Here is a 19867-nt window from a genome sequence, read left to right as displayed (position 1 = left end):
AAAACAAAACTAAATGAATGTAGGTGTTCGGGGAAACTGGAATAAAACTGTTATGTGATGATCAAGCTCTGGCTCATCTGACAATGCTACTCTGAATGCAGGGTCAAATATGTGTGGCCCTCTCTCCCATTAACGTTGCCCATGCCTAGTGTATGTGCAATCTGCACATGTTGTGTAGTGCAAAGTAACTGGGAACAATGGGATCAATGGGGCTTTTGTAGCAGGAAACAGTGCTCATTGAGATGCATACACATATTCCATGCAGTCCACAGTGGGGGGCAGTTGTCAGGAGCCCGCTGTATTGTATGTGACTGTGCAGCCATGATGCTGTGATGAACTTGGTGAGTCCAGGTCCTTGCAGCACCACGATCCACTTCCACTCCGCCGGGTCTTGTGGCTAGGCCGCATTGCATTGTGGGACGAGGGCCGACGGTGAAGTCAAGATGGCTGTGGACCTGAAGCAGGGTGAAGAGCCTGCAGTAGAAAGGCCGTGAATGAAGTTTTACACCGAACATCTGTCGTCGTCGCTGCTGGAGAAGTCGTAATCTACCCCCGTCCCGGACTCGGCACGTTTGCAAACCTGCAGCAGGATCGCGAAACCAACAGAGGAGGAAGTCTCGTATGAATTCCGACGAGAAGGAGGACTGTGAGTGTGCGCCACCACAGGCCGAGCCCAGCCCCGCAGGAGGACCCGATAGGTGGGGAGGCCGGGAGGAAAGAGTCGGGGATGCCGGGGCTGCTAGGAGGAGCGCTGGGAGTGAGCTAGCTAGCTAACTTAGCTGCTGCTGGTAGCTGCGTGGAGGCTGTTGCTCCGCTGTTTTTACTGATATATTTAATCAAATCTCGCAGTTAAGCACGGGTTTGTTAAATAATTAAACTGGGCTGGTTTGGAAACGACAGCTTTTGCATGGGTAATATTTGTGCTAAGGCTAGCGGGCTTGCTACGTTAGCATGCTAAGTCAGCGTTTGTGCAGGGACCTGACATTTCTCCTGCCTCACTGTCCCTTTTGTTGCATTCAATCTTGTGCTTGGGGCTTTGTGCTTCGTCACTTATTGCAGCAGTCAGCAACAGGGTACACTTACTACTCATGATGTTTTTGCATAAATCTTTAGAAAACCTAAAGTAACCTGGTGGTTTCCAGCCACAAGGCTCAGATGTGGCTTTGTAGCCAGCATGTCATTTCAACACTATATTGCTTGTTGTGCAGTTTCTACGTCCACACATGCCCTGACGTTCCACCCCCCTCGAATGCAACTGAGCCAAAAGCATGTGCTGTAATGATCGTCAGTGCAGCACATTGTACCAACTGTTATTGTTTGTCGTCCAATCAGAGAATACGAGGAGCCTGAAATAGAAAACCCAGAAGCAAGCCGAATGTAAGTCCTTTTTATTTTCTACTCTTGTTAACTATTCTGTTGTTTGTTATAACCATGTACATGATGAAGCATATGCACCAGCCACCGCTGTGACACCAGACTGTCAGATCAATCCTGCTGCAGCGCTGGGCTCGCTTTACCTTGACTAGTGTGAAGATCACCTGAATTATTCAAACATCGTAGTTCAGTTTCCCACGGAGTAACTCTTTGCCATCAACCCGTTCACACCCACATTTATACAGTCGGTCTATGTGCTGCATGTTGTCACACATCCCTCACACACTGTCAACACATTTGGGGGTTCAGCGTCTTGCCCAACGTAACCTCCTGCCTGCTGAGTGGGGAACAAACCGTCTTGTTTGTGGACGACCCGCCCTATCTCCTGAGCCACAGCAGCCGTTATCTCACATGGGAACTAATTAGCCTTCTTACACTTGTAAGTGATGTTTGCCTCATTAAGAAAAGTAAATCTCCAATATAGCTGACTTGGCTCTTTGAAGTGCGCATATTTAGTCCAAGTATAGGTTCATCCTACATTCAATTAACTATGATGAGTAAATTTAAGTCCTGCTGTTCCTCTAACTTTTTGTGTCTCACCTCTGAACGCAGGAAGCGAGCAGCTGCCAAGCATCTAATAGAGCGCTATTACCACCAGTTAACAGAGGGCTGTGGGAATGAGACATGCTCCAACTCATGGTGTGCCTCGTCCGTCGGCTTCAACCGCATGGATAACAATGCGGCGGCGGTCAAGGCCCTGGAGCTCTACAAGGTCAACGCCAAGCTATGTGACCCCCACCCCTCGAAGAAGGGCACTGCCTCTGCCTACCTGGAGAGCAGCGCCCGCAGCAACTCGGCCTGCCTCAACAGGAAGATGAACCATAAAGATGTCCACTCTTCACGGGACAATTTCAAAGGTGAGTTTGTGGACAATATTTATACGCTGTTGATGAGTGAAATGTATATATATATATATATATTCCATTTATTCAGATTGTTTTCTTTTCCTTTAACAATGGAACATGTGATTCTGTGTGCAGATGTGAATTACCTGACAGAGGAGAAAGTGTATGAGATCTTGGACATCTGTGGAGAGAAGGAGGATTATTCGCCTCTGATCCGGGTACTAGGTCGGGTGTTCTCTAGCGCTGAGGGCCTGGTGGAGAGCTTCAGGAGATCCAAGCCTCACACCAAGGAGGAGCTCAAGTCCCTTCAAGGTAAAGATGAGGACAAAGACGAGGATGAGAAGGAGGCTGCTGCCTGCTCTGCCACAGCCATGGAGGACGACTCCCCAGCCTCCTCCTCCTCATCAAGGCTGGGTGAGGGCTCTTCAGAAAAAAACGATGTCCAAAAGCTGGCCCCGGATGAGGTGTCGGTGGACATCGAAGCTGTGCGCCGGGTCTACGAACGCCTCCTATCCAACGAGAAGATTGAAGCCGCCTTCCTGAATGCACTGGTCTACCTCTCACCCAATGTAGAGTGCGACTTGACGTACCACAATGTGTATTCACGAGACCCGAACTACCTTAACCTGTTTGTTATCGTGATGGAGAACAGCAACCTCCACAGCCCAGAGTACCTGGAGATCGCCCTCCCACAGTTCTGCAAGGCCATGAGCAAACTCCCGCTGCCAGCACAGGCCAAGCTAGCACGCTTGTGGGCGCACTACAGCGCCGAGCAGATCCGGCGCATGGTGGAGACCTTCCAGCAGCTCATCACCTACAAGGTGATCAGTAACGAGTTCAACAGCCGCAACCTGGTCAACGATGACGACGCGGTGGTGGCGTCCACCAAGTGCTTGAAGATCGTCTACTATGCAAACGTGCTGGGCGGCGAAATCGACATGGAGCATAACGAGGAAGAGGACGAGGAGCCCATCCCAGAGTCCAGTGAGCTCACGCTGCAAGAGCTGCTGGGCGAGGAGCGGCGGAACAAGAAGGGCCCGCGGGTGGACCCCGTGGAGACGGAGTTGGGGATCCGCACCAACGACTGTCGGCGGCCGCTCATTCCCTTCGAGGAGTTTGTCAATGAGCCTCTGAACGAGGTGCTGGAGATGGACAAGGACTACACCTTCTTTAAGGTTGAAACCGAAAACAAGTTCTCCTTCATGACGTGTCCCTTCATCCTAAACGCCGTCACCAAGAACCTGGGCCTGTACTACGACAACCGCATCCGCATGTACAGTGAGCGGCGCATTACTGTGCTCTACAGCTTGGTGCAGGGCCAGCAGCTAAACCCCTACCTGCGGCTCAAAGTGCGCAGAGACCACATAATTGATGACGCTTTGGTCAGGGTACGTGTGAGCAAGTTAAATACAGCACATTAAATGCATTGCCTCCTTTCTAATGATTGTGGTTTAGCTCGAGGCTCATTTCACTGATCTGCTTTTCTCCTTTGACTCCATAGTTGGAAATGATAGCGATGGAGAATCCTGCAGACTTGAAGAAGCAGCTGTATGTGGAGTTTGAAGGAGAGCAAGGTGTTGATGAAGGAGGCGTTTCCAAAGAGTTTTTCCAGCTGGTGGTGGAGGAAATCTTCAACCCAGATATCGGTAAGAAAACACATGACACACATTTCTGTTGCTTTTTGTTTGTCTGCACGCTGCTGACACTTCCTGTCAAAAGATGTGTGAGAAGAACCTCCACTCTGCAACAACACTTTGTTTCTGCAGTGTCCACAAATCAGAGCGAGGCATCTTCTTTCTTGTGGGTCACGTCACATCACTGTCAGAGGTGGTGTTCTTTCAGCTGAGCTTTCACTCGTGTATCAGTTTGGATCTAGATGCTTAAAGCTTCATAAATATATTGAAATGTAACCATTTTCATGTTATAGATTTAAAACCCCTTAACACCATTTTAGGTAATGATTTCAGATCGGTTCACAGAACTCATTTATTTCATTTGTTCCTCTTGCAGGCATGTTCACATATGATGAGCGCACCAAAATGTTTTGGTTCAACCCGTCGTCTCTTGAAAACGAGGGCCAGTACACTCTGATCGGCATCGTCCTCGGTCTGGCAATCTATAACAACTGTATCCTGGATGTCCACTTCCCCATGGTGGTCTACAGGAAGCTGATGGGCAAGAAAGGAACGTTCAGGGACCTGGCTGACGCCAACCCGGTGAGAAATGATGTGATCACGCAGTTCAAGTGGCAGCCATGTTTAAAACCTGATAAGAAATGCTTAATATGAACTGTGCTTGTGTCGAAAAGGTTCTGCACCAGAGCCTGAAGGAGCTGATGGAGTACGAGGGCAGCGTGGAGGAGGACATGATGATCACTTTCCAGATTTCCGAGACCGACCTGTATGGGAACCCACTCATGTATGATTTAAGGGAAAACGGGGACAAGATTCCAGTCACGAATGAAAACAGAAAGGTGAGAGAAAAAGAGAAAAGTGTTGACAGCAGTGAATGTGCAAACTGTGGCAAATATTCAAGATCCACTAGGTTAAAAGAGGGAATGTAGCAATGGAAGGCTAAAGCCCCTGGTCAGCATTTTAAATTGGCATTGACTGTGTTGTTGTGTGTTGTCGCAGGAGTTTGTGGCGCAGTATGCAGAGTACATGCTGAACAAAAGTGTGGAGAAGCAGTTCAAAGCCTTCAGGAGAGGCTTCCACATGGTCACCAACGAGTCGCCGCTCAAATACCTGTTCAGACCAGAAGAAATCGAGCTGCTCATCTGCGGAAGCAGGGTGAGAGAGTTGTCTTTTCCACCACAGAGTTGATTGTGTTTTTCATATTTGTTTAAATGCTTCATTAACATCTATATTTTGTCTGTGTTGCGTGCTGCAGAACCTGGACTTCCTAGCACTTGAAGAAACAACAGAATATGACGGCGGATACAACAGAGATTCTCGAATCATCAAGTAAGAATATGTGTGTGTCTGTGTGTGTGTTTATTGTGTGTATAGAGGGAGAAAGTGTGAAATATTCTCTAGGTTAAATGTTGTTTGGACTCTGATGAATTTAAGAGTTGTGCTAATAAACAGTAAAACATGCTGATGGGTAAGAATGTAAAAGCCAGAAGGTAATGTTTGATGATGGGACTGCTCTTGTGTACATTGCACACACTCTAACCTGTCCTGTGTGTGTGTGTGTGTGTCTGCATCACAGGGAGTTCTGGGAGACGTTGCACTCGTTTGGGGAGGACCAGAAGCGCCTCTTCCTGCAGTTCACCACTGGCACGGACCGAGCACCTGTGGGCGGGCTGGGCAAGCTGAAGATGATCATTGCCAAGAACGGCCCTGACACAGACCGGTGAGCTGCCTCGCGTCACGGCGGAGAATTAATGCGACACACTTTTTTGTTTTGCTCCTTAAACTGTTCCATTAGCTTCATCACTCTGTTCCACTGGCTTTTTAGATCAGTTCACTGCATTTAATTAAAACTAATGGAGCCTCTTTCAAATCTGCTTCAAGGGAATAACTGAACCTGACTGACTTGCTCTGATAAGAAGCCTTGGGCCAATCGTGCTGAGGAGGTTTTCAAAACAGACCTCCATGAAGAGCACACACTAGTGAAACATCACTAGGATTGTTTTATACTCAATTCCTGCTAAAGGGTTGAATCTTTTTCCCTGCACATCTAACAGTGATGTCCAAGATGATCTTGTGCTCTTAATTTGTCTGTTTTGAAGAGTGATAAGATTTCCTTTCACAATGCCTTTGAGCACACTGGGAATAGCGATCAAACGGAGCCCCTCTCCGATGATGCATGCATGTCCCAGTCTTGTCTGTGTGAGAGGGAAACTGACCCGCTGTGTCTCCTCTCGTCAGGTTACCGACGTCTCACACTTGCTTTAACGTGCTGCTGCTGCCCGAGTACAACGACGTGGAGAAGCTGCGAGAGAGACTGCTGAAAGCCATCACCTATGCCAAAGGGTTTGGCATGCTCTGAGCCCCCCGCTCCACACACTCAGCAAAAGGGACTCCTTCTCAGACAGCCCACCAAACCCTGCCCCCTCCCCACCGCCCGCCCTTCCTTTATCAGACACGATCCCAATGGTGACAGAGACCGACAAAGAGTACGTTCCGAGGAAAAGCAAGTCAATAATACGAGAGGAGACACGGCACCAATAGAGCGCTCTGGTAGTTCTTCTGCTGTGCCTGCATCATCCCTCATCAGTCAGTGTGAGCCCAGAGACCTCCTGATCAAAGTCCCCCCCCCCACCACACACACACACACACACGCACACACACACACACACACACACACACACACATCACATTAAGTGAATGTGCCGCAGCCTCCCCTTCTTTCTTTTTTTTTTCTATGTACAGAGAGGATCAGTTTCCTTATTATTTATTTGAAGGCAAAAATGGGTGATTATTATTTTATTTTTCTCATGCCTGCCTGTTTCTTCCCTACTTGTGGAAAGGGATAGAGGTTAATATTAAACTATGTAAATTTAGGACGATACATTAATAAGTCAATATAAAAAACCCTGTATTGAACAAAAAGCTGTTAGTGTAGCCCTGAGTTCACGGAGCGTTGACAGAGGAAATCTAGTTCTAGAATAGTGTTGAATACAAAATATTGTATCCCCAGTGAGAAGAAGAGCTCTTACCACTCCACTCACCGCTATCACTTGTTCTTTCTACCAAGGTAAGAAATTTGGAAATTCTGTCATTTGCTCCAAATTGGCATTATACAATAGCAATTTTTCTGTTTTTGTTTTGGGCCTTTTTATATCCTTTCGGGGAGGGGGGAGCGGACACCGCAGGTTAGAGTCAAACCTTGTCAGAGCTGTGTAAGTGCACTTAGACATTTTCAGAATGTTTGTTTTTTGGCCACAGGTCGCCACGATTGTTTGAGGCATTTTATTTCCATGTCTTCCTGTGTTGACAATTCTAACTAAAATTAAAAAACTAAAAATAGCAGTATTTATATATCAGTGGGGTTGGAGCTGTGATACCGTATCGTGCATGTTCTGGAGGATGTACACATGTAAACCAGTCACCGATGATGTTCTCAGATTAAGACCAAGAGCTCTTCTTGTGCCAACCTATAGTCCGATCCTAGGTGAAACCCCAGTTAGCACTTTTGTGTTGTCTGTTTCTGGCTTAGTCTTGTGTGAGTGGACAGCTCATACTGCAGCCTCTGTTCAGTGTATCTCTCATACAGTCGGGTGGGCGGTGTGTACGAGAGGACACGTCTGCAGACGCTTCTCTTCCTTGTAATCTTTAGTCCACCGGACCCAGATCTCTGGCTTTGGTTACGCCTGTCATTTTATCACCTGGCAGCATCACGGGGGGGAAAGTGCGATCAGGCCACCAGCCCCAGATCTCAGTACAGGCTGGACGGCTCTGTGATCGGACACTGGGCACATGAGGACACCAGTCTGAGCCAACCTGAGCAAAGTGATTGTTCCGTCCAAACTGCAGAGAAGGGTCAGTCCACACTGAAGCCCCTGAACGTTCCCATCAGCCCCTCCTTAGCTGTTAGACCCACAGTCTTAACGTGTAGAGCTGTGGTTTGATCTGCGCTAATGAGAGGGGGGGGCAGACAACATGTAAAGGAACAGCAACGGTTTGATTGACTGCGCTCTATGAATTCTAATGTGATATCTCGTTTAAGTCCACTCGAGGCCAAACAGTCAAACCTTGCTCTGTAGAACAAGAGGAAGAATGCTGTCGCGTTCATATTGTGTAGTTTTAGTTTGAATGGATACACAAAGGCGAGGGTACCTGTGTGTCCCCCCTACCCCTCTTTACACAGAGACAACACTGGTGTGGATTGTCTTCTGTGACTCCGGGGAGACGGTACTGTGTGGACACATCACTGATCACATTTCAGTTTAGATCTTCATTGAGAATGAAAACAGGTGTAACCACTGTCGATGTAGAAGTCGCTTTTGTGTGTTTTGTCAACATGAGTTGGAATATCAGCTGTGAAATCAACACCCCCCTAAGAACAGGCAGACCTTTTCTTTTTTTTTCTTTTTTCTTTTATAATTCTGTTTGTTCACTATATTGGGCCGTAATTTTTTTTATTTTCGACCTCTGCTATTTTCAAACTTTGTCAATCGAGGCAACGCAGCACATGTCATCAGACGCCCCCTGCTGGGTTTTAAATGACTTGACAGTTGAACCAGGTTATTTAAACCACTTATGAGGAATAGAGAAAAAAACGAATTGGACCCAACTGAAATATCAGTTCATTGAATTGCTGTATCGTGCACTTACAGTAACTTTGGATTTGTACATCGTTTCAAAGATGATCCTCTGTTCTTTTACACAAAAAATATATACACCCATATCTTATAAAACCACAAGCTGTGTTCTTGAAATCTAAATTTATTTTCCAGAGTTCCAATCATTCAGCTGAAATTGAGAATCAATGTAAACCATCCAATCAAGGTGCAGCCACTCTTGACTCAACCTTGAGACGGATCACAAAGCTCAAGCTCAATGTAATTAATTGAATCTAGTGGCAAAAAAAAAAGTTGTGGTCAGTTTAACATGATTTTACTTCCAAATAAGTGGTTGAGGTCATTTGGGTGAACTGTGGATAAATGTGGCTGTAAAGCATTCAAACAGTTTCCCCACTCATTGGATGGTATAGTTTTATGTCACTTGCTAAGTGGACCTTCAGCTAAGATTTCTTACGATTTATTTCATGAACATCTCCTTGAACAGAACATTGTTCAAAGTGTAACCTTGTTGAAAGCATCAGCTTTCAGGGGAGGGGCGATACAACGAGGCCTGTCTGCTTTGTGTTGTCATGGGCACTTCTGTGGTGGTGGGTGGGAGGTTGAATCTGTCCTGTGAATCAAGACTACCTGAAACTTTGAATCTCTGCTCAGCCTTGGGGGGGTGGCGGGGGGGCACTCCGCAGCAGGCCACTGAACCAAGGTGCTCAGACCGCCGCCGCACACGACAACCCTGAGCCATTCTTTGTGTTCCATTGCTCCTTATTTTGTTCGTGGTCACGGTTTCAACCAGACCTGGGCGACAACGATGTTGGAAACTTTCCTTCCCTGCTTGTTCTGGCCTGAGACGGTGGACAAACACTGGACTGTGTTGCAGAGTCACCACAGCACTGTAGTAAACTTTGCTCATGTTGTTCTTAAGTAAACCTCAATCATTTGGAAGGTTCAAACCAAGTTTTGAGGATGAGTTCCGACAGTTATCCAGCCCAGATCTGGTTTCAGCTGTTTTAACATTACTCTGTACCTCCGTTTTGTAATGCTGAAGATGCTGCTCACTTGGGCTCCGGAGCCTTGTGAAGGTCAAAGGTGAGAGGGCAACCTGATCTTGGAAAGGGGAGCGGTTTTCTCGTGAATTGGTTTTACGCGACAGTTCCAAACAGTTTCTAAAATGATAAAGGCTAAACTGATGAAAGGCTAAAAGTATTCAGTGTTGTGAAAACATGCTAAATAAAGATGACTGCTTTTTTCCAACCTGTGTCGCTGTCGAACCCTTATTTGAAATTATTTAACATCAGGTACATTAAGTGTATGTTACAACAAACACTAATACTCACAGGTATTTTGTCCAAATACACCAAATAGAAAATGTTCCCCATCCAGTTTCTGCCGTAATATTTCAGGCTGATGTAAAAGTCTCCGGGGGGAGCTGGCCCCAGCTGAAAGATGACATGATGGAGCAACTAACTGAAATAAAGCCACACTATTGCTGAAAAGTAAGATTATATTATCTAAAATAGAAAATGCCCGCAAATGTGAATAAAAGTTTGTTACTGAAAGAAGATCAGTGGTGTCCTTATCCAGCCTTAAAGGAAATGGACAAATCAGACCAGGTATTCAAATTTTATTATGATCATTTGAAAATGTAGGTACAATCTGAGTCTCAAGAATGTCTATTAATTCCAAACTGGTCTTGAAAAACAGACCCATCTTATACTCTTATTTAAAAGTGTCACTTTTAAAAACTGAATGCACAATACATTTTTCATGGTTGAACATTTTTACAGCGTTCTTGTCAAACTTGGAACAGATGCGCTGAAGAGAACTGCATTTTATGACCAATCTAGGCAAAGTGGTGCTGAAAGTACTGGTTATGTAACAGATTGCTTTATATGCTCACATGAATACATACTTGAATTTTTTTTAAACATTTATTGCCAGTGCAAATCAAATGACAAATTTATGTTCTGAGATCAGAACAATACCTTATTTTATATTTGTTGTTACCCTGTAATATAAAGTATAATTTACTTATCATGTACAAAATGAATCCAGTGATGATTGGTGTGTACTAGGTGTCCTTCATTGGTAGACCTTGGCAGACAATGGAAGGAGTCCCTCCGAGCTCTACTCGTCTATCCTGAGGGTTCGGACCTGGTTTGAAATATTACTGAGCCGCTGTTTGAGTTTACGCTGGGAGGATTCATACTGGTCTGACAGCTTTCGGAATTTGACGCTCATGACGTCCATAGTGGATTCGATCTTGTTGACTTTGTCCTCCAAGTCTTTGGCATCAGAAGCAGTGACCATGGACTCGTCGATGAGATTATCCTTCATCAGGATGGACCTGCCCTTTTCCTCAAGGGCGTTTTTAGCATCAGGGTACTCGGTGAGCGCCTCCATAAGATCGTCTTTGGACAGGGCAAACAAATCTGAGTAGCCCACACTTCGGATGTTGGCGGTTCTTCGGTTTCCCGCCTTACTGCCCTTGATCCCTAAAATGCTAATTTCTCCAAAGTATGCCCCGTCACTGAGAACCACGAACTGGGTAACCCCGTCGTCTGCTACCACGGCCAGTTTTCCTTCTTTGATGATGTACATTTCCCTGCCAATGTCCCCCTTCTTACAGATGAAATCACCAGGACTGAAAACCTGAGGCTGAAGCTTGAGGACCAGCTCGATAAGCAACCCTGCTTCACAGTCCTGAAAGATGCGCACTTTTTGTAGGGTCTCCAGATGCACGTTGATGGCTATCTCCGCCTTCAGCTTGTCCGGCAGGTTCTTCAGCACTTGCTTTTCATCACAGGTTTTCTCCTCCGTCCACAGGTAGTCAAACCACTTCACCACCCTCACCTCCAGGTCCTTGGTGACCTTCCGGAACTGCATGTACTGCTTGATGGAGTCAATCTTAGCCTGGAACTCTACACGTGCGGCGTTCATGTTAGAAATCATAGCACCGACATTTCCTACAATGGTGGCAAAGATCAGAACCCCAGTGAGGAAGTCACACACTACAAAGAAGTATTCGACATCTCGGACTGGGGGCGGCGTCTCCCCGATAGTGGTCAACGTAAGAGTGGACCAGTAAAAGCAGTAGACGTACTGTCTTGCCAGACGTCCAAACTCTGGTTTCTCCAGGGATGGATACACCCAGGTGTCTGAGCCAAAGCCGAGAACCTTGGAGAAGGCAAAGTAGAGGCAAGCGTTCCAGTGGATGATGATGAGGATGTAAAGCACAAGATTGCCAATACGGAATATATTGGGGAAGTTGGTTCGCGTCTCAGTCCGATCGAAGAACTCAAAAAGTCGGGCCAACCGAAAGAGACGGTTGAACCTCCACTCGGGGTTGTTGAGTCCAATTTTCAGGAAAATAAAGTCAGTGGGAATTAACGACATTACATCTAATCTGAACTGCCTTGTCTTTATGTACTTCTCTTTCAGGGTCTTTTCGTCCCTTACGAGCAGGCCTTGCTCCAGAAAACCTGTTGACACATCAGAGTGTGATCAGCTTTAGGGTTTCTTGAAAATCACAAATGTCGCACAATCGCCCAATGTCCCATCACTGACCTGTTCTGGATCTCACAAACGTGTCGGCTAAGTACAGGACGTCTGAGCTGTAGTCCAAAACCAACCACAGTGTTGTGTTAGCAGACTGAAGTTCATTAAAACAAGACCTGCAAGGACATGGAAACATAAGACAAGGACCTCTAGGACAACATTAAGATTAATGGTGGGGGAAAAAAAAAAATGCCAAGATGTCCGACCTGGCCACCAGCAGCATCAGGTTGTAGAACACTGGGATGGAGATCAGGCTCAGCCAGTAGTAGTAAATATCTGTGGCAGGGTCCATGATCCAAACCTCCTTCTTTCTGAATGAGAAAAAGTACTGTAGGTTTATGTCGTATTGGAAATGACACAATCCAGTTTAGAAAAGATCAACTTCTGGCAAGCTCTCAGAGATGCTTTACATACTCGAGGAAAGTTTAAGGTCATAATCTATAAACTCTTTAATACAAAGAAAATTATAATAATGAAGTATAATAAGAAAAATACTACGTTATGTCACTGGACAGATCCCCATAAAACTTGGTGCTGTATAGGCCAAGAAGGAACCCATCAAATCTAGGTAATCCAGATCTAGGATTTGTTTTTCTTTAACTTTGCAACATTGGTTGTTTCAGCCATGAAAATAATTACTTACGGCTCTTCCTTCTTCTTGTCGTCTTTCTTGTCGTCTTTCTTGTCGTCCTTCTTCTCATCCTTCTTCTCATCCTTCTTCTCATCTTTTTTGCTGTAAATATCCATAAGCAGAGGCAGGCTGGGTTACTACGTTCAATCTACAGCTGACACACAGTGGGGTTTGAAAAGCCAGAGGGAGGCGCTGTGACGCTGTTAAAACAAGCAGACAGTCCTTGTGATGCCAGTTTCAACAACTGGGACATTTCCTGAGTTCAGACATAACACAAACACCCAACCTTTAATTTTAAGATTGCCAATATTTTGAACACATGTGTTCAAGAGAACTTGGAGCAGACACCATCAATTAACAAGGTAGTGTTATGAAACTGTATCTTACCCATCCTTGTTGTTGCAGTTGTTTGTGTTGTGTGCAGCAAGAGGCAAGCGGCTGTTAGTGAAAGAGGAACAAGTACATGTAAACAAAAAAAAGAGAAATAGACAGATATAAATATATATTGTGTTAGAGCATAAGGATAAAAATGAGGCCTTTAAACAATCAAGTTCAAATGTCGTCAATAAAGTCAAACTACTGAAGAACCTCTTTTGATTTGAAATGTTTTCGAGAAGATTTTGATCTAACTTCTAGCATTAGAGCATATAACCTTCTGCAAAATGCTTAATGTAGATTCCTTGATGAAATTATACTTTGCCATTGGTTTTACTAATATGGAACTTCTTTGTTTTCTACTCAGTGTGGTGATCAGTATCAGGTCTAAGAGACAGAGCCAAAAACTATACACCTCTCCATTTATTTCAGACACTGTCTTGGTGACATCTTCAAACCTTTTTGTAAATTGATAAATGTTTGCATTTGAGGATTTAATTGTGCATCAGAGCTTTCAGAGGCTGGACGTGGCTGCAGGTTCCCAGCTCACCTGCTCCTGCTCCTCTTGTCGCCCTCGGTGCTGGACTCCGCAGGGCCGACACTGCTCCTCCCCCAGTGCCTCATGCGGGACAACCTTGGGAAAGAGATGAATGTGAAGTAACCGGCAGATGAACTGGCTGCCTGGGACACAACACCTGTAAATCCTGCAACATGGACTGGCTTTGTTCTGGGACTGCACTCAATTTGAGTCATGAGTGGGACTCACCTTGACAGCAGCCCTGTTCCCGCAGAACATGTCTGATCCTGGGTGTCCATCATCCTGGAGACACAGATAAATTGTTCACTCTTATTGTTCACGCTTACTAAAGTATATTAAAATAAATCTTAATAATGGATTTCAATGTCAATATCTCTACATTAGCTTTAACCTGGGGGACATCTAGTCATAGATTGACCCACACAGAGTCTACACAACATGTAGATTCTCACACAAACAGATATTACACAAAAAAACTCTTTCAAGCATATAAATGTCGATAAATGAGCTTGTGGAGCACACACACTAACACACACAACAACACACACATGCACACAATTTACATAATCAATCAAGTCAGAGTCTTGTCTTGGCCTGGCCTAATTAATAAATGAGATCACACACATACACACAAAACTAAGAGAAGTTATACATTCATACTAAAGGTAAAGTGAAGACTGACTGTCAGTTTGTGTTTAGCCTCATTAGCTCGCCCCGTTTCTTCTTTAGCACGTTAACTCAAATCCTCCTCTCCCAGATTACATCAGCTAAAATTAGACTTTCAGCGGTGTGGGACTTTGAAAAGCTCAACTTCAGAGAACTTCTGTTCTTTCAGTCCCACTGCAACACGAACAACAATCACTCTCCATCCTGAGGGAGTAGTTTACCTGAATGTGAGTGATGAAGACGAGTCAGGGTGAGCTCTGTGTCGGTCTCATGCTGCTCCTGGTCACTTCTTCCTACGTTCAATCAAACAGGAGACTGCTGGGCACGGGATTCAGACGCAGAGATCACACTGTTATTGCGTTAAATCCTCTCACGTAAGACACAGCAGAACTCATTCCACTCCTGCTTTTCCAGAGACAAACTCATCCTCTGCCATGGAGCAACGGCGTCTGTTCATCCACAGTGCACCACCTCCCAGCAGGTGAAAGAGGGAGGAGAGAGGAGGGGGGGGGGGGGCTGCTCCTTTCTGAAAGCTGCAGGTGGAGTCTGATGTCTCCCTTTAGCAGCACACGCTCTAAGAGGATTTACTCAGACTGGGAAGGAATATAAATAAGGACTCAGAATCCAAGCTGTCTACCAGGGAAAGGGAAGATTACACCCCCATGATATAGTTTCCTATGTCAGTCAATATTAAACTGTAACAGCGTGATTAAATCAGTTAAAAACATAAAGGTACACACAGATTTCTTTTTCATTTAATACTAATAACATTGAGTCAATAAGAGAAATCCTTTGATTGTTTTGCACAAAATAAAAACTTTGGCAGACAGATATAAAGTTTTGGGATATATATAACGATAAATATATATATATATTGTTATTTATGTATGAATGTGTGTGTGTGTGTGTGTGTGTGTATCATTGCCACTGGGGCTGGACTACAGCCACACAGCAGAGTCAGATTAGTTGCCGTACATGAGATTAGCAGTAATCTGTTGATGCCTCTTGTGGAGCAGGCGGAGGAGAAGTGATGGATCACAGCTCACACTGATGAGCACTGGTTGGTTTGCAGGGGAAAACAGCTGCTGTCCTCAGATCAGCCCTGTCATCCTGATGATGAGCTTCTGTAGACATAATAATAATTTAAAACATAATAACACATAATACCTAATCCTGAATTTATTTTTACTTCAGTTTGTTCCTGAACTGGAAAAACATGTTTACACCTCTACTGTAAGCCATTGTTTGACTGATGTTTGTCCAGTATGTTACGGTCATGAAATAACAGTGCATTTTTCTATCTTTCTTGAGAAGTAATCCTTTTGAATTCAAAGTGTTTTTACACCTGTTACCGACCACTTAAACTTGTCTCAATGACTGCATTTGAAGACCAGCTTAACTCCCCTGTCCTTAGCTTGAACACAACTTTATTAAAAACTGCCCTGGGTGTGTTGGAGCTGGACACGAGTCTGAGTCCTGTGAATCAGGAGCAAAGCATCTCAGGTTAGATATTTATGACTCCACATGTCATTAAGGATTTAGTGAAGAGTTCCTCTGTGAAAAGAGGATGTGAACTTTAACTATTGGTCTGCTGCCTCCCTCGGTCCCTGGTGCCTTAGGGCTTCCTGCGACGCTCACTTCAAGACACTGTCCATGACCCATCGATAATCGCTGGCCCCATGTGCATTTATAATTGCTGAGCTGCTCTGGATTCAGCTTGTTGTCTCCAGTGCCTCCCAGGGAGCACTGCTCAGCAGCTCAGAAAACAGGAGACTCATGTATAACAGCATGTGTAAATAACTTGTGAATTGTGGGATATAATGAATGTTAAGAGCAAGCACAGTGTATAGGACCCTGGTTATTAACGAGTCTCTTATAGTAAAGGAAAAAGAGTTGGACTCAGCGTCCTCCAATGCATTAAAAGTCATTTTCTAGAACAGATTACCTACAACGTCTACAAAAAGAAGTGGGAGAAAATGGTGTGATGATTCAGCCAATGAAACTAATCTTTCGTAATTATATACTTATAATTATATACTTATATATATACGTACTATTTGCAAATGTTCACAAATAAAAAGCTATGAGTAAAAGTCTATAAATCTGGATCTACAAGATTAAACCAGGTTACAGAGAGAGGCTCAGTCTCAGCACATCATCATCATCATCATCATCATCATCATCATCACTGTTGATATCAACTCCCAGTGCTGCTGATGTGTTAACAACCTGCTGACAGCCACCGCTGATCTGACTCACCAATTAAACTGGTTTCAGCATGGGTGCCAGCCTCCCCCCCCCCTCCCCCCCCGGGAGCTCAGCAATCATCAGGCATCTTCTGGCGTCTCTGCTCATGTTCACCTCCGAGACGGTCCAGCCTCACAGAGGACAAAGCAATGGTGCGTTCAGGCGTTCATCATCCATCTGTAAAATCACCACCACGGCACCTTGTGCTGATGAGGTGGAAACAACAGAGGTAAACAGGGATGAGGTTACAAGAGTTACATTCACACACTTTCACAAATCATTCATACATCCTGTCAAAACAGCCATCAGGGCCAGTATGGTGTTCAGTCCCTAGCCCGCGGACACTCCGGCATGGAGGAGTCGAACCAGCAACCCTCTGTTTAGTGGAAGGCCCTCTTGAACTCCTGAGCCGAAGCCGCCCGATGTCTGGCTTTCAGCCACATGCATGGTGAGGTATTTCAACCAGTCAGGGGTGCTCTGTCAGAGTAAACAAAGCAAACAATGGCCTGGGGCCCCCCGAGCTGAGAGGGGGGCCTCTGCAAGACCGGCTGTCCACATCAACAACCTCATTAAATTCTATGATCGGCTATCTGCAAGATACTGCAATAACCGCATGAAACCACCTAACAAAGTTTAATGTAAGGCCCCCAGGTCTATTGAACCTTACAGGGGCCCCCAAATTCCTTGAAACGCCCATGACCACAGTTCTTAACCTCATCAGGAGCTAGTCGAGCATCGGCCTAAAAAAAACAGAGGCCTTCTGAGTCCAATCTTTCTACAATAAAGTATTGGATTTTGAATAACCAACATTTCCTCTCTTGTCAGCTGCTGTTGTTAGCTGAATGACACTCTCCCGCCCTGTGATTTATCAAGCGCTGCTGCCCTCTTGTGCTCAGAAGTAAAACAAATTTATGTAGTTATTGAGACCCCTTATATCATCCAAACAACCAATCATGAGGCAGCAGTGCAGAACTTCAGTTAATGTCAACGTATGTACTGAGGGTGGTTCTGAAAGTCCTGCCATTTTAATGTGGCTTTGCAGTATTAGAAGTCTGATTCACTGCAAAAGCCTCAAATTGGCCTTTAATGAACGTGACAGTGTCCCCCCCCCCCCCCCCCCCCCCACTGTCGTGAATCCAGCAGAGGCTTTGTGCTGTGGTAGAGCAGGAGACTGGCAGCATGAATCTGCAGGGATGACGGAGTGTGACGTTCCTAATAAAGTGCTCTGCGGGTGTGCGTCTCAGAGAAGAGCTTTGAACGACGAGCCTCAGTAAACCAGATTCTGTCCTTGTGTGTGTGTGTGTGTGTGTGTGTGTGTGTGTGTGTGTGTGTGTCAGTAATACTGCAGTGTGCGTTCCCACAGTCCGCAGCTAATCATATGGGTGATAACTGAGCGAGACAGGGACGGGGCTATCAGAGGGACAGTCCCCTCCTGCCTGCCAACCATGCAGCACGTGTGCGTCACATGATGCAGTGTAATCAGCGGACTTGACCTTGTGATGCTTTACAGTGTGTGAATGAGAGCGGGGGGGTCGGGGGGGTTGTGAGTGCAGCCCCTGCAGACATTAGACTCGTCCTGACATTGCGACACATGCGGAGGAGTTTGAGCGAGAATGGAAACGATGACAACATTTCAATCCCATTACATTAGTGGTGGGCCTGGCTTGTTGCCATGGACCCTGCTTGTTGGTGTGTGGTATACATTGTGTGAGTGAATGAGCTGCAGCCTACAGGAAGTGTTGGGTGAACACCCGGGGGCCCAGCAGGCCTGAGGGCCCTCGCATTAAGGTTATAAATCCACGCCACCAACCAGGACACATATATTACCAAACCATGAACCCAGGGGAGAAGTTGTTAGAACGTAATAGTGAAGTGATTCTGTATTTTTGTGTGTTTTTCCAGTACTGCACTGTGGTAATGTATGATGATCTGATCTTTATCTTGAGAGAAAAACAAGACCTTCATCACTTTCTCTATATTATAGCCTCTAACTCGTGTGAGAACTCAGCCGCCCGAGATCATTGTCCCCCCCCCCACACAGATAGAATACAAACAGAATCGTGATTAACACCTCATTGCAAAACCTCTAATGTCTTTATCTCATGCCCTCCTCTTTGTCGTGAGACGACCTCTGGCCTTTTCTCGGGTGCTCATGTTTCCATCTGCCTGCATGTCAGGTTTCTGGTGGGTGGGGCAAGGGGGTTGTGAGAGCAGCCCCCCCCCCCCCCCCCCCCCCCCCCCAATTCCGTCTGACTGATTGTACTGAATTTCCTAAATTGCCCCTGGGATGCTCGATAGAAAGTTCCACACAAACCTTGAAGTGCTTTGAGAGGTCTTCAAGACTAGAAACGCTCTATATAGATAAGATAAGATAGAACGTTAGTGATCCACACAGAGGAGGAAATTCAGCAGCAGAAAGCAGCTAAGAATAATTTATATTAATTTAGTTTAAGGACAAAAGATAAGGAATCACTAGTTACTTCGCTTGTGTAGGATTTCGCGGCAGCGCTGCTTACCCCGGAAACGCCCCGAGCGTGTTCATTACTGACTCAGTGGACAAGGTTCTCCATGCGACCACGTGGCCTAATGGATAAGGCGTCTGACTTCGAATCAGAAGATTGAGGGTTCGAGTCCCTTCGTGGTTGATCTTTTCCTTTACTTGAAGATCCTCGTAGCGGGAAGGATTGATAAAAACACGGCTGCTTACAGGACAAAGGACACGGGTTCAACCCCCCGTGCATTCTGTTCGTGACGTTCTGCAGAAGGGAAGCGACATTTTTGCAAAAACGGGAAGTCAGCCCGACTTGATAACACGATGCATCAGCAAAGATTCAACCACAGCCGCTGAACAAATCAGAAGCAAAGTTCACAAAGCAGTTAAAACACTTTTTAAGGAGATGGCTGTTTTATATGTATTTCATGCAGCGTCTTTGTTGACAGCTGGAGATTCTTGTGAGTATGGAACCTGAGAATTTGGCATAATGAGCTGGAAACTTGCAAATTGAGCCATTTTAATCCTGCAAGAAAAATAATAGATGATATGCTGCTAATGATCATGTGATGACCATGTGGGTTTTAGGTCGCCCACCAGGTGAATGATCTTCACAAGGGTCGAATCATATCACCCATTCATCTAGTTGCGAGCAGCTCCAGACTGCGATCCGGAGGAGGGACACGCTCTGATCATTGAGGCACAAAAACGACAAAGGGCCGTCCTGTCTGATCCAGTCTGACAGAAGGGAGGCATGGGAGGAATGTGTCACAACACATGCTGCTCATTATGTTGTGTTTCATCAGTGTATGTGTCGCAATCTAAAACGCCAAGGGGC

At 45.5% G+C, this 19867-nt stretch overlaps 2 protein-coding genes and 1 non-coding gene across 4 annotated transcripts; 2 read left to right on the top strand and 1 right to left on the bottom strand.

Annotated features, from left to right (window-relative positions):
* Positions 1-432: 432 nt before the first annotated feature.
* On the top strand, positions 433-9777 carry LOC133933420 (ubiquitin-protein ligase E3A). Of its 2 annotated transcripts, none has more exons than XM_062380529.1 (11): positions 433-646; positions 1333-1377; positions 1987-2291; positions 2415-3667; positions 3781-3925; positions 4290-4495; positions 4588-4752; positions 4913-5068; positions 5169-5242; positions 5490-5633; positions 6152-9777. In XM_062380529.1, coding segments are annotated over exons 2-11 (2571 nt in total). In that variant the 5' UTR covers positions 433-646; positions 1333-1375; the 3' UTR covers positions 6273-9777. The 2 variants fall into 2 exon arrangements, with proteins under 2 accessions (XP_062236513.1, XP_062236512.1); XM_062380528.1 differs by having other exon boundaries at positions 433-698.
* Positions 9778-10138: 361 nt separating this feature from the next.
* Positions 10139-15855, bottom strand: LOC133933421 (cyclic nucleotide-gated channel cone photoreceptor subunit alpha-like). Its single transcript, XM_062380530.1, has 8 exons — positions 14513-15855; positions 13854-13907; positions 13638-13721; positions 13100-13150; positions 12725-12814; positions 12288-12392; positions 12091-12197; positions 10139-12005 (listed from the first exon to the last, which is right to left on the bottom strand). The coding sequence occupies exons 2-8, from the start codon at positions 13904-13906 to the stop codon at positions 10651-10653; spliced, it is 1845 nt and encodes a 614-aa protein (XP_062236514.1). The 5' UTR covers position 13907; positions 14513-15855; the 3' UTR covers positions 10139-10650.
* Positions 15856-19110: 3255 nt separating this feature from the next.
* On the top strand, positions 19111-19183 carry trnar-ucg (transfer RNA arginine (anticodon UCG)). Its single transcript has one exon. It is a non-coding gene; the product is annotated as a tRNA-Arg (tRNA).
* The last annotated feature ends 684 nt before the right edge of the window (positions 19184-19867 follow it).

This window comes from Platichthys flesus, chromosome 22, assembly GCF_949316205.1.
Source record: "Platichthys flesus chromosome 22, fPlaFle2.1, whole genome shotgun sequence".
In the NCBI taxonomy this organism is placed as follows: Eukaryota; Metazoa; Chordata; class Actinopteri; order Pleuronectiformes; family Pleuronectidae; genus Platichthys; species Platichthys flesus.
Note: the sequence above shows the minus strand (reverse complement) of the source record. Positions and strands in the feature narration are given on the sequence as shown.

Coding starts and splice junctions, on each gene's coding strand:
- LOC133933421 (XM_062380530.1), bottom strand. CDS start 13,906: ATGATGGACACCCAGGATCAGACATGTTCTGCGGGAACAGGGCTGCTG. Junction 12,198..12,287: donor CTGATGCTGCTGGTGGCCAG/GTCGGACATCTT, acceptor ATGTCCTTGCAG/GTCTTGTTTTAATGAACTTC. Junction 12,006..12,090: donor GTTTGTGAGATCCAGAACAG/GTCAGTGATGGG, acceptor ATGTGTCAACAG/GTTTTCTGGAGCAAGGCCTG.
- LOC133933420 (XM_062380528.1), top strand. CDS start 622: ATGAATTCCGACGAGAAGGAGGACTGTGAGTGTGCGCCACCACAGGCC. Junction 3,926..4,289: donor AATCTTCAACCCAGATATCG/GTAAGAAAACAC, acceptor TTCCTCTTGCAG/GCATGTTCACATATGATGAG. Junction 5,069..5,168: donor TGCTCATCTGCGGAAGCAGG/GTGAGAGAGTTG, acceptor TGCGTGCTGCAG/AACCTGGACTTCCTAGCACT.